Source organism: Nycticebus coucang, chromosome 2 (assembly GCF_027406575.1).
Source record: "Nycticebus coucang isolate mNycCou1 chromosome 2, mNycCou1.pri, whole genome shotgun sequence".
In the NCBI taxonomy this organism is placed as follows: Eukaryota; Metazoa; Chordata; class Mammalia; order Primates; family Lorisidae; genus Nycticebus; species Nycticebus coucang.
In genome coordinates this window covers 146,274,853-146,291,692 of record NC_069781.1, presented here as the reverse complement: position 1 = coordinate 146,291,692, position 16,840 = coordinate 146,274,853, and the positions used below count along the sequence as shown (strand labels likewise).

Here is a 16,840-nt window from a genome sequence, read left to right as displayed (position 1 = left end):
ATAATACTCTAAGCAAAGATAATCCTGATCTGGGTTTGGTACAACTGGAAAGAGTATTCTCTGAGCAAAGCCTTTAGATAAAATTGACAAGGCTAATAAATCAGGAGTGCAGAATTAACTACACTCTACATGAGTAAATTAAGATTTAAAAAAAGAAAAAAGATTGCTAACAGTACGAGTCAGTCAGAAAGCCCTGGGCCGTCCAAAGTGTCTGTGTTGAATACAGGTCTTGAATGGAGATAAACTTGGCTACATCTACTTCACATATATTTTTTTCCTCCTTTGGAAAAATCTAAAAGCAAAGCCTATATGAATAATATCAACTGCTTATCAAAAATATGTCACTTTAAAGGAAGAAAATCTTTCTACATGTTTTTAAATTAACATTGGTATATTTAGACATCCAGAAAATATAGTTAGGAAAGGAGAAAATCAAAAACAGCATTAACTTAATTTTTGCTTCTTTGGTTAGCTCTCTCTGCTCTTATATATCGTTTACGTAAAGCTTGATTTGGAAAGCTGGCCTTTGAAATATTCTTCCCTAATGGAATGTGAAAAAAAAAGAAACCGAGATGATTGCTCTTACAACACAAACAAATGCATCAGCATCTATGCCATCAGGCTAGGGATGACAAAGACAGCAGGAGTGCTCCACACAGTGAGCGTTTTTCTCTTAGTTGCAGGTGCAATGTTTACAATTAGCCATTTTTATCATCTGTTTCTTACAAAGGAATTCAGACTCTAAAATGATACCTTTTTGATGGAAATGCTAATGTTTGGAATTTTAGCAAGGATTGGCACAGGAAGATGCATAATGGTTTACAAAATGTTTTTTTGTGTTTATTAAATTTTCCTTCATTTCAATATGCCCAAGAGTACCTCCGGCTGAATTTGTAGGAGAAAATGAAAAATAATTCTTCAAAAAATTATACATAATATGTCTATGAAGCCTCCAACTAACTGAGAAAATTGACAATATGTATTTAGTGGGAAGAGGACTTTGAGATGAGCAATTCCTTTTGGCAAGTGATTTACCAAAGCAATGACCAAACATGACTGTTTTAGTCAATCAGAAAGTTTCTATAACCTTCTGCTAGAAACCTATCTAGTAAGCTGAATGCAGCCCCCTAAATGATCATAATGGTACCCACGTCTGTTCCACTTTTTTTTCATAAATTGTCCACTATTATTCAGTGAAATAGATATATTAAGACTCCTTTACGTACTAAGAAATTCCCTGAAGGCCTCTTTAACCGCATGAGACACCACCCAAATCCAAGAAAAATGCCAGCAAAGAGATTTATCTCTAACATCTTGATAACAGGGGGAACAATGCTCCCAACCTTCTCTACTTACCTAGGAGTTTTGCGATGATATAAAGGGCTTGTCCCCAAAGAAACAGTTTTCCATCACGGCCACAGTTGCTAGGAAATCTCTTTTGACTACCTGGGTTTTTTTTTTCATATTCTACAAAATCAGCTGGCACATAATAGTACTTTGGTACGACAGGATAGCCTACGGAATTTAAAAATAAGTATTTAAAATATAACAAATCAGTGTTCTCTTCCAACTTTCCCTTCAAGTAACTGTAATGATTAGGAGGCAGGGAGAAATATTGCACAGATTTGATAGCTATAGAAAGTTGGGATTCTTATTCCTTCCAGATACTGCCAGGGAAAAACATGGAGAAACACTTAACTTTAAAACACTAATTCAACAGCATTTTGCTATATTTCAGCTAACAGTGTGTATATAATCTCCTTTAACAACATTTAATTTTTAACACCTTTAAATGAATCAACAAATACACAGTAGGCAAATCTTTAGAGCCATAGAGGAAGCTATTTTTAACAGGATTAGTCTGTAGAAGCTCACAAATGAGATACTGTATGATCTTTTTTTTTTTTTTTGCAGTGTTTGGCCAGGGCTGGGCTTGAACCCACCACCTCCGGCATATGGGGCCGGCGCCCTACTCCTTTGAGCCACAGGCGCCTCCCAGAGATACTGTATGATCTTAAATGAAGAATTATAACCCTGAGCCATTGCTTAGAGCAAAGAATTCCCATTTAACCATTAGCCCATTTTATACTACTCACTATCACTAAAGAGAGAAAGCCATCTTCCCCTGAGACAACCTGTTTTTATTTTTATTTATTTATTTTTTGTAGAGACAGAGTCTCACTTTATGGCCCTCGGTAGAGTGCCGTGGCCTCACACAGCTCACAGCAACCTCCAGCTCTTGGGCTTACGCGATTCTCTTGCCTCAGCCTCCCGAATAGCTGGGACTACAGGCGCCCGCCACAACGCCCGGCTATTTTTTGGTTGCAGTTTGGCCGGGGCCGGGTTTGAACCCGCCACCCTCGGTATATGGGGCCGGCGCCTTACCGACTGAGCTACAGGCGCCGCTCGACAACCTGTTTTTACAAATATTTATTGTAAAGCCTAAAATTATTCTTTATAGAGTAGCATCTTTATAGATGATATAAAGGGTGAAATAATCAACATTCTAAGTAGGGCACTGCAGAAGACATTTTGCAATATTTGTCCACAATAAACTTAATTTTCCTAATAAAAATGCACAGATTTTGCTAAAATTTTGCTTCTTAATGTATCAACTATTAGTGATATTTGTGCCTAAAGCCAGTAAAATGTTCTATGAAATACAGGGAATACTTTCAAAAATCGCTCTCTGAACATGGTAAGCCTGCAGTAAGGTATATTAAGCTACCACCTCATACATCAGTAGTCCACCACCAAATGCTAAAAATCTGATTCAATGGCTTGCAAATATTATATGCATTACAATATTTTTTACATTATTTCTCACATTAGGCAGTAATTATTTGTAGCGTAAAGACAAAAATAACTTTTTTTTTTTGCCAGAAGAAAAAAGCAGCTTAATTTTCAGATTCCAGAAAAATAACTGCTTTTAAACATTAATATCTATTTGAAATTCAATGTTTATTCATAGGGTAAGCACACCATGAGCTTCGGGCCTGTGCTGAGACTTCAGTCTGGGCATTGTATCTATGCGGTCTCATGCTCTCTCTTTTCTTAACAGTGCACCATAACTTTTAACTTCCATAAAAATATGTTTTCAAAGTTGTTCACTCATGAGAATATATTCATATTCTATTAATACTTTCAAACCCCAAAGATACTTAGAATGTCTCCTTCAGAATTCTTTGCCGGTTAGTTTTCTAGTAATAAAGAAGAGCCAGTTATGTTTCTTTTATGGTCCCTGCTGGTGTTTAATTGAAACCAATATACTCTTACTTATACGATGGGGCCTTTGAGCATTTATAAAATATTAAATCCACCCTTAAATAATGACATTTTAGCATTGTGGCATACATTTAAAGCACAACGCTAAGTGCTCAAGAAACAACTCCAAAGAGGAGGCCAAAATGTTCTCGACCATGCAGGTGCTTTTAGATAAGGCGGACCTGTCCAGGGAGCCTCTGCAGGGGCAGCATTCACCTGACTATAGCATTTCCAGTGACCTGAATAAAAAATCATTGCTTTATATTACTGTCACACTATACAGAGCAAACACATTACATAATAGAGGAAGAAACTTTGCCTAACTCACCAGATACTTCAGAATTATCAGAGCTACGACCACCTAAATTCATCTACATCCTTGCCTTATCTAATGAACTTCTTTTATAAAAACAGATTTACTATAACAATTAATAGAGGTTATTCTTTCTAATTTCATTTGAGGCCTGATTCAGTTTTTCAATTTAATATAAATTGTATTTATAAAGAACTCATATATTTCAAAATAACATTAAGAAAATGTTGGTAGGAAGAATTTCTTGAAAAAAAACAAGTATACCTTCTGTGGTCTGATGCAGCACTGGAGTCAGAAGATCCTGATATTCCTTTACTTGTTTGGGGTTGCCTCTAAAAACGCCTAAAACGCAAAGTCCAATAACGCAAAATCCAATGGCAGCTGAGCAAAACAAGCATCTCGAAAACTTTATCCCAGTTATAATTATTTTGGTAATTTTTACGTAAATGATAATAAAAATTGAAAGAAGTAATACTAACGTGCGGTATTTTTTCAAGAAATTGATTTTAGAAAAACATGCTAGCATTCAGAATAGCAACAGAACATTTCTGTTCTTCTTTATACCACTTATATCCTATTGTTAAAATTTCAGGAAAAAGCTCACTTACCATCAATCATCATGTAAACTCTTCCCAAACCCCCCATCCACCCACCCCACTCCCACCCCGCAGCCCCATTGCCAGAGGCTCTGCCCCACTCTTATCTGCTTATCTTTCAATAAACTCTGTTCTTTTTCTTAAAAAAAAAGACTATTATTAAAATTTCTCTACTTTTAAGTATACATATTACATATATATACACACACAGTGTCATGGATTATAGTATTCACTATTTCTATTAATAAAAATTTTTTCTTCATAAATATGAAAAAATAGAGTTATTTTTAAAATTCTTCAAAGCATTTTTTAATTCTGGAAATAATTTAATATTCACTTAGAAAGGAAAAAATAGACATCACTGAAGTACATATTATTTTACTAGCTGAAAAGTCATATTTCATTTCTGTTCTTCTTTATACCACTTATATCCTATTGTTTAAATTTCAGGAAAAAGCTCACTTACCATCAATCATCATGTAAAGGAAAAATATGGGAAATTCACATTCAATGCCATCAAATAGCTAAAACATAAAATAAGACATTAAATTTTAAACCAACAATTAAATTGGAACAATTATAGTTAGGCTAGATGTAAAAGATTTATTTATAGTAATAACTCAAAGCTGAACTAATTTTGTAAATAGTTTCATTGTTCTTTTTGAAGAATTTTCTCAGTGTGCATGTTATTCCAAATCTCATTTACTCAATCCTTTCCACAGTGCTCCTTCCATGAATACTCCTTGACTGCTTCAGCGCCATCCACACACTGGACAGTGAATCTGAAGGCACGGTACAGAGAGCTCCCCTCTGGGACTGACGGCCTCGTGGGGAGGCCGGCAGGTGAATGAATAACTGTGGTGAGGGAGGAAGTGTCTGCACATGGTGTATCAGTAACAGACAGAATCAGACACCTGAGTCTGCCTTGGGTCTGGGAGGGTGTGTAGGGAAGGAGATGTTTTAACTAATGCCTGGTGAACTTCATGGGGGAGATAAGCTAAGGGAACTCCAGGCAGAGGAAACAACAGTACAAATGACAGACTCATAGAAACTAAGTATGTAAAGGAAACTACCAGCAATTCAGTCCTTCTAGAACAAGCAAATAAGCAGTGAAAACTGAGGCCCAGGCCAGGGGGATCAAGAAGGGCCTGCAGGTCGTGCTGAGAGATTGAGACTAGACACTGGAGGTGACTGGGAGCCACGAGTGGACACTGAACAGCAGCAGATGTTCCTATTTTATTTCCTTGCTAGATTGGGCAGTTGATAATATTGAAGAGCATTACAGGGCAAGAAACATTAACTAGACCAGCTAGGAGCCTGCTAGAGAAACACAAAGACAAGACGACAGCCTGACCTAGAGTCCCAGTCTCAGGGCTACTGCTAACTCTGTTGTGGGCAGTCCTATGCAGTGCAGGACATTTAGTGCCCTTCCCTGCCTCTACCTTCCAGATTTCAGTAGCACCCACCAAGTTGCAACAACTCAAAATACATACAGCCATTGTCAAGTGTCCTGGGGTCAGGAGCAAAATCACCCTAGGTTACATACCATTAGCCTAAACCAAGAGTTAACTGAGAGGAAGAAACAGAATTTTAAGATCTTAAGGAAGCTGAATCTGCCAGCTGTGGTGACTAACAAAGTTGGGTGAGTGGGAAGGAAGAGCCTAGAATGCTCTCAGGTTTGGAGCTTGGGCAGAGGACCGCAGCCATCTAAGCAAGGACATCCAAAAGGCAGCGGCCTGTGTGGGAAGGGCACTCTGGGAGCGGCCTGAGTGCGGGGGATGTGTAGAATTAAAGGAGAGTATGCCGGGATGGACGCCAGGGGAAGTGTTAAGAGGTGGCAGAGAGAAAAGGAACCTGCAGAAGAGACCGAGAAGGCCAGAGAGAGAAGCGAGTAAAGAACTGGAATGAGAACGGGGCCAGGGCAATGCAGCGTGTCCGAAGAAAGAGGGCTCGGCTAAGAAGAAGGTCTGTGAAATATGGTCAGAAAAGCATCCCCTGTGGCACAGCAACCTTGACTGCCTGAGGCTAACAGAACCCCTGGGGAGTGGGAAAAACAGCTCGGTTATAAGGCAGAGTGAGCTGGTGCCAAGGAGGAGACACACCACGACCATGCCCTTCAGAAGAGTGGCAGGGGAGGGCAGGGATAAGGGTTGAGGGAGGGCTTTTGTTAGTTTTTCAATAATGAACATCAATGTGTTTAAGCTGAGGATAAGACTATTGATTTAAGCTGGGTAAAAAAGACAGAGAAGAGGAGTGGGGAAGATGTTTTCCTTCCATCAGAAAAGAAAACAGTCTCAGGAGAGTCCTGAAAAAGTGAAAAAGAACAAGGTGGAGCCTCTTGGAGAGGAGCTGGCCTCAGAGGGCAGAGACTGACCTGACCTGGGAAGCGCGGGTGAAGACACAGTGTGGTGGAGGAAGCCATCCAGAGACCAAAGGCTCGCAAGTAGGAAAGAAAAAGTCAAGTCTGAGAATTTGAGAACAAATGAGAAAGAACTGGAAAAGCCTTCCAGGGGAGTTCCTGGCAGCATCGTGTAGCAGGACTGGCAAGACCTGAGGGTAGGTGAGGACTGAGCAGAGAGGAAGTACTGACCGGGCGGCCTCTGCACCGTCTGTGGCTTTCCTCACCAGCGCAAGCGGCACGTGCAGAAGCAGAGGGAGCTTGCTGGGCTGACCCAGAGCTGGATGTTTCCAGCACAGAACGTGTAGGGGGTCCAGTTCCAGTGTAAGTGCTACACACTGGCTTAGGAAATGTATTAATTAGGAAAGAAACATTTGAAGACTTCTAAGAGATAAATGGATTTTCTCAAACCACCTAGTAGATGGTAACTCTACTAACACTGCTCTAAAATTTCAAAAATTCATATAATAAAACGCTCCCCAATTGATAGTCAACTGTGAAATTAAATAAAATGATGAACAGCTTGCCTAATTTTCCTGCAGAAGTGAATAATAAATTTTAAAAGAATAGTATGTTAATTGCTAAACAAATTAAAGGATGTAATACTGACTATACGTTTCCTACCTGCAGATTTATGGGGACCTTAACTGTCTTCAGTGAGCAAGGCAAAGTTATACCCATGTTTACAAAACTAACTTTAATCTACTCTACTAAGCAAAGTGGCCAGCAATGGGCTGGAAATGCTTACTTCGGGATTGTTACAGTTTTCCAGATGGCTTCAGAGTAGCTAGTGTAAATTTCAATATAGTTGTGTGTGCATATTTTCAAAATACAAAATATTTTAAAACTAAATATTTAGAGGACTGTGTTTCAAAGGGAAGTGTCTAAATTAAAGAGATAAAGAGGGGAAAGAGCATTAGTTTTAAGTAGAGCATTTGTTTAAGAGATTGAAAGCCACATTAGAAATAGATCTTTGACATCATATAAAACAAACAGTATGGAGCACGCAGGCAAAGGACTGAAAACACAGTAGAAAAATTATTCGCCCAGTGAATCAACACAGCCCAAGATAAGCAAATACCTCGGTAATAAGAGCTAGTACTTACTGGGCATTTACTATGTGTCAAGTACCGTTTTAAGCCTTTTCTACATGTTAAGTCATTTAATATACATAACCTCGTTATTCAGGTAATGAAGAATTATTAAACACAGAGAGGTTAATTAACTTGTCCAAGGTCACTTAGCTAGTAAGGGTCACTCTCCTGCACCTCTGCTTTTGACTACTCTGATATGCTACTAATGTGGGGTATTTTCTGATACCTTAATTTCAGCTGGTTTGTAGTAGCGTCTACTGGAATCTTCCAAAGACGTTCTATATCCGTCTCTCAAGAAGCGCTTAAATCCATATTTTCCTTTTAATTTTCTAACCACTTTATCAAGTGTCTGGCTAAACAGAACTTCATCATCCAGGGCAAATGCAGGGTAACTGATGCAGGGCAGGAGGGCAGCATCTGTGTTCTGGAGAATGAGAAAAAGAGACTGGGATGTCTGCAATGGTGCAGTCAGCACAGACTGAGAAGAAGGGCGGAGATAAAAAGCCACAGGGTCATCAAGCTGCCCTGCTTCCAGGGACTCACTGAAGCTTGTCCTGCTTCAGTGAACTTCACAGAGGAGACACAGCTTTATGCTTTAAGATAAAGTGTTAAGGTCCAACACTGGACACAAAATTCAAAATATTAATGAAAACCATATGCAAAAATTTAATACTGATACTCATCGTAACTAAATCTTTCTCAACAATTTGCTTATACACATAATAGTGAAAAAGAAAACAGTCTACATGATTAACAATTAATTCAGTAAATTAGCAGCCATTAAAGTTTTTATTGTAGAAATCTGCTTATTGATACAGAAACATGTCCATTCATAGAACTAGGCTATCAATCATTAGGAACAATGTGATTTTAGACTTGTAAAATACAAATATTTGTGCATAAAAATATGTGGAAATGTACATACCCAAATGTTCTCATGCTAAGATTATATAGCAATGGTGGAATGACTGGTATTATGACTGATATTATGTTATTATTTATTTACTTTGGATTTTGCTTTTCTTTTATCATAATCATATTACTTTGGTAAAACAGTTATTTTTAAATAATTAAATTATTTCATTTTGGGAGTTTTCTAAAAATAGGACCACAGACAGTCCATAGAAAAATCTGCATTCAGCTACTATAAGCATACAAAAGTTCATCAAAGAAAAAAAGTGAATAAAAGAAAAGATACAAAGAAAAGAAGATAATTTTATTTGAAATAAATATAAATTCTGAAAACTATTTTTCTAATATTCTGTGACAAAATATGATTCATTTTGGCATAACGTTGCTACCCATTTAAAAGACAAATTATGTCTATTTTTCTATTGTTCTACAAAAGATTCAAAAGAGAAAGCAGATTTTCCACAACTCTATTCACTTTCTAAACCACTATAGGCTGGAGGAATGACGAATAACACCCGTCCTGTCTTATCTCTTCTGAATGACCTCTAGCATTTTAGGCACTTTCTTGGAAAAGAAGGTAAAACTACATAAAAATAATGATAGTTCACCTGGGCGCAGTGGCTCATGTCTGTAATCCTAGCACTCTGGGAGGCCGAGACAGATGGATCGCTTGAGCTCACAAGTTTGAGACCAGCCTGAGCCAGAGTTGAGACCATGTCTCTAAAAACTAGCCAGGTGTCGTGGAAGGGTACCTGTAGTCCCAGCTACGTGGGAGGCTGAGGCAAGAGAATCACCTGAGCCCAACTGTTTGAGGTTGCTGTATGCTGTGATGCCACGCACCCTACCAGGGCCAAGAAAGTGAGACTCTGTCTCAAAATAAATAAATAAATAAATAATGACAGTTCATTTTAGTTTATCAAAACATGTCTCACATGTGATCTTGACTCTCTGGGTAACAGCGAGCACAAGGTTTGCCTGTTGCGATTGTGAGCATCCAGATCCACAAATATAACTGACCAAGAACAGCCCTAGAGAGAGAAAAAGCAAAACATTATGTAAATTAGGGAAAAAAAAGGACTTATATGGATCTTGACTGTGAGAAATTTCACAAAAATACTAACATTGACTACATTTGATTATGGGACTTTAATTTTTTACACGTTCATTAATTCTCAATTTTTAAAATACACATTAATTTTATAATCATAAAAATGTTATTTGTACATTTTCCTATTTTCCCTCAATTTTCTTATAAATCAAAAAATGTACTGACAGCCAATTAATAACATTTACTTTAATGAAAATACAACTTGCTTAGCTAACGTGACAAGGAATAAAAAACTAATTTGGATTCATAGAATCTGATTTGTATATTCCTCATAAAGAATGTTGACTATAGGATCAAATTAAAATGTAGGCATGAGAAATGAAGAGAACTTTTATCTCAGGAATGCAAGTCTTTTTATCAGGCCTAGAGACTTTACGATGGGACAGTGACTGTGTCTTGCCCTCCCCTCTGAGCTGTGTGGCTACGTATTCATCTCTTGAAACAAGCTATAAATTAACCTAAAAATGCCACACTAAACACTATAACCCAACCCTATGGCTTAACAATGCATAGCCAATCACTAATCAATGTTATTTCTGTAAATCAATGAGAATTCCTGATAAACAATTTTGTATCAGCCCACTCCCTGTATCTCCTTTTCACCTTTAAAAATCCACTTGAAATTGCTTCTAATTGGAGTGCGTATTCAGTACAACTTGAATCTGTGCTGTTAGGCTTCAGTCTTCAAGATTGGCCCAAATACACTCTCTACTTATATTAATTTTGCCTCAGTTTCCTCACTGACAGATGTCATCTAGAAGTAAGGATGTAAAACAATACTGCACTGAAATACGAAGACAAGAGAATCTCCAACAACACTGGCTTTCCGTTCCCTGGGGATCGCCCCGTGCACTCCCCATATGTAGCTACTATCATCCCCCTTTTACTGAAAAGGACATGAAGCCTTAGTTTAACACAGCAAGGGTTCAAAAATCAATCCTGCACAGAAGCTCATGGTTAGACAATCTCCCACACTAAAAAACCAAAAATGAACAAACAAGAACTTTCAAGTATGAAGAAAAAAATGTGAACAAAAGGACAAGTATAATAGAAAACATCAATTGGTCTGCTAACCAAGTTAAAAAAATTGACATTTAGCCATTAATGTACTCCGTTTTCAACAACGTACTTTTGAGTAAATATGGCTTTGTTCTCTTACTGGGGAGCTACATGTTTGAAAATACAGAATGAGATGTAAATACAAAGACTGCTTTGTACTCTCAATGTAAGAGAATATTCAGAAAAATATTTGGGGGAAAGGAGAAGAGAACTATTATAGACGGCATGTTGCTTCAATATTACTTTCTAACTCTCATCCTAATTCTCACCAACTTCACAGATGTATTAACTCTGAAACTAAAATATCTCCATCACCGAACTAGACCGAAACTCCAAGTACAAGCAGCACCAGATCCAAATATCACACTCACCTAGCTGTGTTTCCTGTTAATCCACCTTCATATAGGAATATAAGCTCACAAATTACAGTGATTTTTCATTCAGATTATCATTTTTCAGCTTATTTTTTAAAACTCTGACAAGTGAATTAATATATGAACTGGGAATGAGTGAAGCTCTGTCTCCACCCCAGACGAAGGCTGTCCTTTCGACCAATTGAGAGTCCCAACCTCACATCTCCACTCACTCACGCAGCAGCTGCCACTGGCAAAAGTACAGTGCACTCTGCTTTGAGGGAAGCAAACGAGGAACTTGCCCTGTGCTCCCAGGAGCCGACCCAGGTGATTGGTTATTAAAAAAACAAATGACACATGGCAGTCTCCTGTGTCAGTCTCCTCACGGTGAGCGGCTTAGAGAGAAGGGTAAGAATTACAGTGAGTCCCCAGGGAAGCTGGGGCACTCCACAGAGAAGGTGAGGATCACAGTTGGGATCTGAAGTTTCAGGGAAAGGGGTCCAAGTAGGGTAGTTACAACAAAATAGCAGGAAAATGATTGGGTATTATATGTTAGACACCTATAAATACACTAATTGAAGCTATGCTTTACCTTTAGGCCAAGAATTAGTAAAGTTAATTGGTGCCAAATTGTCTGCCTCAAATTGAATTTTCAAAAGATAGAATCTAAGTATGTTAATTTTACAAATAATGAAGTGAAATGGTGAATTTCGTAATTCACTCCATCATCTGGTTAATGTAAACAGCCAGCTTCTCTTTTCTAGTAACAAATAATTTTTTAAAATTTAAATTCATTAAAGTATTTGTTCAGATCTCAATTTTCCTTTGCCAGCCTCTATATAACATTCCTTTAAAGGAAAAAGTGATCTCATATATTTTAAAAGGGAGATCAAAGGCTAGTTAACTATATTGTTTGTCTGTCCTCTTATAAAAATATACCATGCTTTAATCATTAATAGCCCAGATTTCCAGAAGGGTGAAATGGCTCAAAGTCATGCTATTTCCCATTCAGAAGTAAGTCTTTTAAAAAGCTATCAAGGAGAGCCCACATGTGGAATTAATTATCACCTACTTTAAATCAGCAAACACATTAATTTCAGGCCTGCAGATTTCAAAGGATGCTGGATGTCTGCACTGCTTTGAAGGCTCTGCACAACATGAGCAATCTCTTTAGTCATTACCTTTTAGATTCCGGCCTCAGCTCATTTGTCAGTATCTTGATTTCCCCAATTACAGAAAGGAATATGAAAGGATGTTTTATAATGTGAAAATTCAGAGCATCTGATTAACTTTGTATATTTTATTTTCACCTTTCATTTCCTGAAATCTTTACAACTCTGTCATAATATCCCGACTCCACCTAAACAGCTCCTAAGGTCCAGAGTTTAAACTTTACTCTCCAGCTGAGTCTCTACACATCCTTTTGTTGCAGTGAATACACTAGAAGATGACTGGACTTGACCACTGTTGGGGCACTGGAGCTCCCCTGGTGGGAAAGAGCTGCACAGATCCATCGGCTCCTCCTTGGTTCCCCATGACCAGAAATATACACTTCTGGAAATGTCCCTAAGACCAGAGGGACCAGCTGTGACCACAGACATTGCTGATATTACTGGTTTCAATTCAAAGTGAAATAATTTGAAGGGTTGTCTGGGCCTCTCTTTCCCCATTAGTCACTTCTTAGAGCCTGAGCTGAGGGACTTGCCACCCTCATTGAGAATCAAAAATAAAACCAGACGAAACTGGTCAGTGGATCTACTGAGCATGATCTTTTCTATCCTTGAGCTGGAAGCAAAACCATACCGCAACACTCCACGTAGGAGATTTTGTTCCTCAGTTTAGTTATTAGGCCAACCCTTAGCTTTAAGGCATGGCCCCGGGAACATCCTTCTCCAGAAAGGACATTACTGGCGGGACCCTGCACTGCAGCTGTGGCAGCAATGAGCAGGTGAACGACCAGATTTTGCTGACTGACCCGATAGTTGTTTCTAGCAGCCTCTCTCACAGTCCAGACTTCTCTCCTGCTCACATGTTGTTAAAAGAATTTAATCTGGTTCAGCACCTGTAGTTCAGTGGTTAGGGTGCCAGCCACATGCACCGGGCTTGGCGGGTTCGAACCTGGCCTGGGCCAGCTAAACAACGACAACTATGATAAAAAAAATAGCCAGGCGCTGTGGCGGGTGCCTGTAGTCCCAGCTATTTGGGAGGCTGAGGCAAAAGAATCACTTAAGCCTAAGAGTTGGAGGTTGCTGTGAGCTGTGACACCACAGCACTCTACCAATGGTGGCAAAGTGAGACTCTGTCTCAAAAAAAAAAAAAAAAAAGAATTTAAGCTACACAGAAAGATGAACCTAAACATAAATTCTCAGGGTCTCAGAATAGTAGAGCTGAGATTCAAACCCAGGAATCACACAATTGTTGCTCATTATACCTATGATATTTGATGAAAGTAAATTCTGATTTATATCACTATCCAAAGTACCGTCAAATATTACCTTAACAATATGTGAACACATTTATCCTGACATTTGTACAGAATGTATTTGAGAACATGATGAAATATGCGATTTTTATATTAAGGATAACGCATGTTTCTAAATGTGGCTCTGCCCCAAATTAGCCTTTAGAGTAAATTGATCAGAATTAGGCCACTTTAATCATATTTAATTCTTAAGAGCCTAAAGAATAAATAAATTTTGAACATTTTTTAATTTTGGGGGGACAGAATCTGCCCTCAGTAGAGTACCGTGGTGTCATAGGTCACAGCAACCTCAAATTCTTGGGCTCAAGCCATTCTCTTGCCTCAGCCTCCAGAGCAGCTGGGAGAGATGGGCTCAGGCTGTTCTCGAGCTGATGAGCTCAAGCAATCCACCTGCCTTGGCCTCCTAGCGTGCTGGGATTACAGGCATGTGCCACGGTGCCAGGCCCAAAATAAATTTTGAAAATAGTTTCAGAGTGAAAATTTAAACAATGTTTTTTTCTTGAAAAATAAGGAAAGTGATTATAGAAAAAAATAAGAAGAAAGGAAGTGAAGGAACACATCCCAAAGCAGTCAGCATTTGTCTCCTCACACAGCAAGGCACAGAGGAGCAAAGGCAGCCTTCCTCTTACAGAGCCTCCTTTAGATGCCCAGTAATCATTATGCAAAAATAGCTGAAGAGTTTTCAAAGAAAATACATAGGTAGACAGCGCCCAACCGCTGAGATTTCCCATGCCAATTGTTGATGTTCCAGGTTCATTACTGAGTGATTTTGGTTTAATTCCTGGCTCTGCTCCTCTGCTGTGTGATATGAGAAAAGGTGCCCCAACTTCTTTGATCATACATCTTGAGAGAGGGGCACCCGTCTCCAAAGATCTATGACTCTTGCTTTGCCGCTTTTCAAAAGCTCTAAATGAATTAAAGATACATGATCAGGTCTTCCAAAACACTATACCAACAGTCTATAGAAATAATTAGAACACCCAAATTCTAACACTCACACAATCTGAAATCCTCGAAATCTTAAGGAAGTTTCTTTGCGTCAGGTCTTTTCTGGCACTGGCTTTTCATCAGGCCACACTTCTTTGAAGTACCTGGAGCAGCATTATGAAATCATCCAACATCACAAAGACCATGTGCACTTTTAAAGGTGCAACTGTCTGTCAGCTACATTATTAACTTAACTGCTGTAGAGGTGGGAATATTAACATTTTAAAAGTCAGGTTTCTGTGACTCTCCTCCCCATCAGAAGAAAAAATGAAAGGAAATTTGTAAAACTAAGATACTGACACTACCCTGTAAGAACAAAAGATGAACAGGCTTTACTTGTGATATATTTCTGTAGCTAAATAAATGACATTATTTCTCTGTATTTCTATCTAAAATGATCAAGGGGTAGTCAATACAGTAAACATTTGGTGCATAGCTACACTGGAAAAACAAAGCCAAAAACTATGCTTAGAGCACTTGTTCTCACCTTTCGATGTACATTAGAATTTCTGAGGGGCTCTGAAAAAAAATCTCAGTGCCAAGACCTCTGGAATCACTGGGAGAAGAGGCTAGGCATCAATGTTTTCTTTTTTTAATTCTTCAAATGATTCCAATGTACAATCACTATTGAAAAACTGGCAGAGGGCAGCGCCTGTGGCTGAAGGAGCAGGGCACTGGCCCCATATACCGGGGGTGGTGGATTCAAGCCTAGCCCTGGCCAAAACTGAGAAAAAAAAAAGAAAAAGAAAAACTGGCAGAGTGAGATGAATACCAGCAATACATTTATAACTGAGAATCAGAATGCCGAAACAATTCAGTGTTTTTAGAGTTATAGTTGAGCAATCTATGAGAATTTCCTAAGAAAAGTAGAGCTCTGAAAGATAAATGAAATTAGGAAAAGTACCCTGTAGGTATGTGTGTGGGCACATAAAGAGGAGGGGTGTAAGCAACACACACGAAGACCTGGGTACTGCAGAGGAGATGATGGAGTGACGGAGAAGACCGGCACACACCACTGCACACGGCCAACCTGGAGAGACTCCTCTGTTGAGCTCACTGTTTGGCAGACCACAGAAGGCAAACAAGACCCGTATTTTCAAGACTGATGATACACAGCTACCACAGCTACCCCAGCTCCAGTTTAATCCATGTCCCGTCTCAGCCTGCTGAGATACTTTCTAGAAAGCTTTCACTCCAACTTCTTCATTTCCCATCTTTAGTACTACCAGTCCTTCATAAATAATAGCAATGAGAAACAGCATTCATTAAAGGTTTAGTCTTTGCTAAGCACTATGCTAACCAAGTTAAATTTTATTTACATGAGAACCTCCTGAGTTAGGTAGGTCCTATGATCATTATCTGTACTTTTAGATGAGGAAGCTGAGCCTTAGGTGGGTAAATAACTAGAAACGTCATATGAGTGACTGGTGGGAGTACAGAGCATGTAATGGTCCTATTCTTTAATACCAATTATCTTCCTGCCACCCCCCTTCTCTCTCTCTGGCACCCAGAATGAGATGCTTCTCTCTTCCCGATCCTTTCATGGTGGTGGTCATCCCTCATGTCCTGGACATAGCCAGAGCCCACCCTGCAGAGGAAGCTGGGGTGAGGACAGAAGGGAGTTTGTGTATGTGGTGGTTGTGTTAACAACACTTCAACAAGAAACGTTCTTAATTTCAAGGCATTATAAGTGCCATGACAATAATCATGTCACCATTTGCACGTATGTGTGCCTTGCTAAAGCACACCCTCCCTGACGGAGCATCCCACAGCATCAGGAGCTGTACCATGCCTTCCTAAAGCACACCCTCCCTGACGGAGCATCCCACAACATTAGGAGCTGCACTGTGCCTTGCTAAAGCACACCCACTCTACGGAGCATCCCACAGCATCAGGAGCTGCACCATGCCTTCCCAAAGTACACCCTCCCTGATGGAGCATCCCACAGCATCAGGAGCTGCACCATGCCTTCCTAAAGCACACCCTCCCTGACAGAGCATCCCACAACATTAGGAGCTGCACTGTGCCTTGCTAAAGCACACCCACTCTACGGAGCATCCCACAGCATCAGGAGCTGCACCATGCCTTCCCAAAGTACACCCTCCCTGATGGAGCATCCCACAGCATCAGGAGCTGCACCATGCCTTCCTAAAGTACACCCTCCCTGTTGGAGCGTCCCACAGCATCAGGAGCTACACCATGCCTTCCTAAAGCACACCCTCCCTGATGGAGCGTCCCACAGCATCAGGAGCTACACCATGCCTTCCTAAAGCA

At 39.4% G+C, this 16,840-nt stretch overlaps 1 protein-coding gene across 4 annotated transcripts in view; it reads right to left on the bottom strand.

Annotated features, from left to right (window-relative positions):
* The window catches only part of PHKB (phosphorylase kinase regulatory subunit beta), a 247,598-nt gene that overhangs the window by 102,912 nt on the left and 127,846 nt on the right, over nucleotides 1–16,840 (bottom strand). For all 4 annotated transcript variants that reach the window (XM_053582096.1, XM_053582095.1, XM_053582098.1 and 1 more), the window contains 5 exons: nucleotides 9,510–9,605; nucleotides 7,892–8,089; nucleotides 4,640–4,697; nucleotides 3,842–3,919; nucleotides 1,357–1,515 (listed from right to left, as the gene is read on the bottom strand). In XM_053582096.1, the coding sequence (XP_053438071.1) occupies nucleotides 1,357–1,515; nucleotides 3,842–3,919; nucleotides 4,640–4,697; nucleotides 7,892–8,089; nucleotides 9,510–9,605 (589 nt within the window). The remainder of the gene's footprint in view (nucleotides 1–1,356; nucleotides 1,516–3,841; nucleotides 3,920–4,639; nucleotides 4,698–7,891; nucleotides 8,090–9,509; nucleotides 9,606–16,840) is intronic.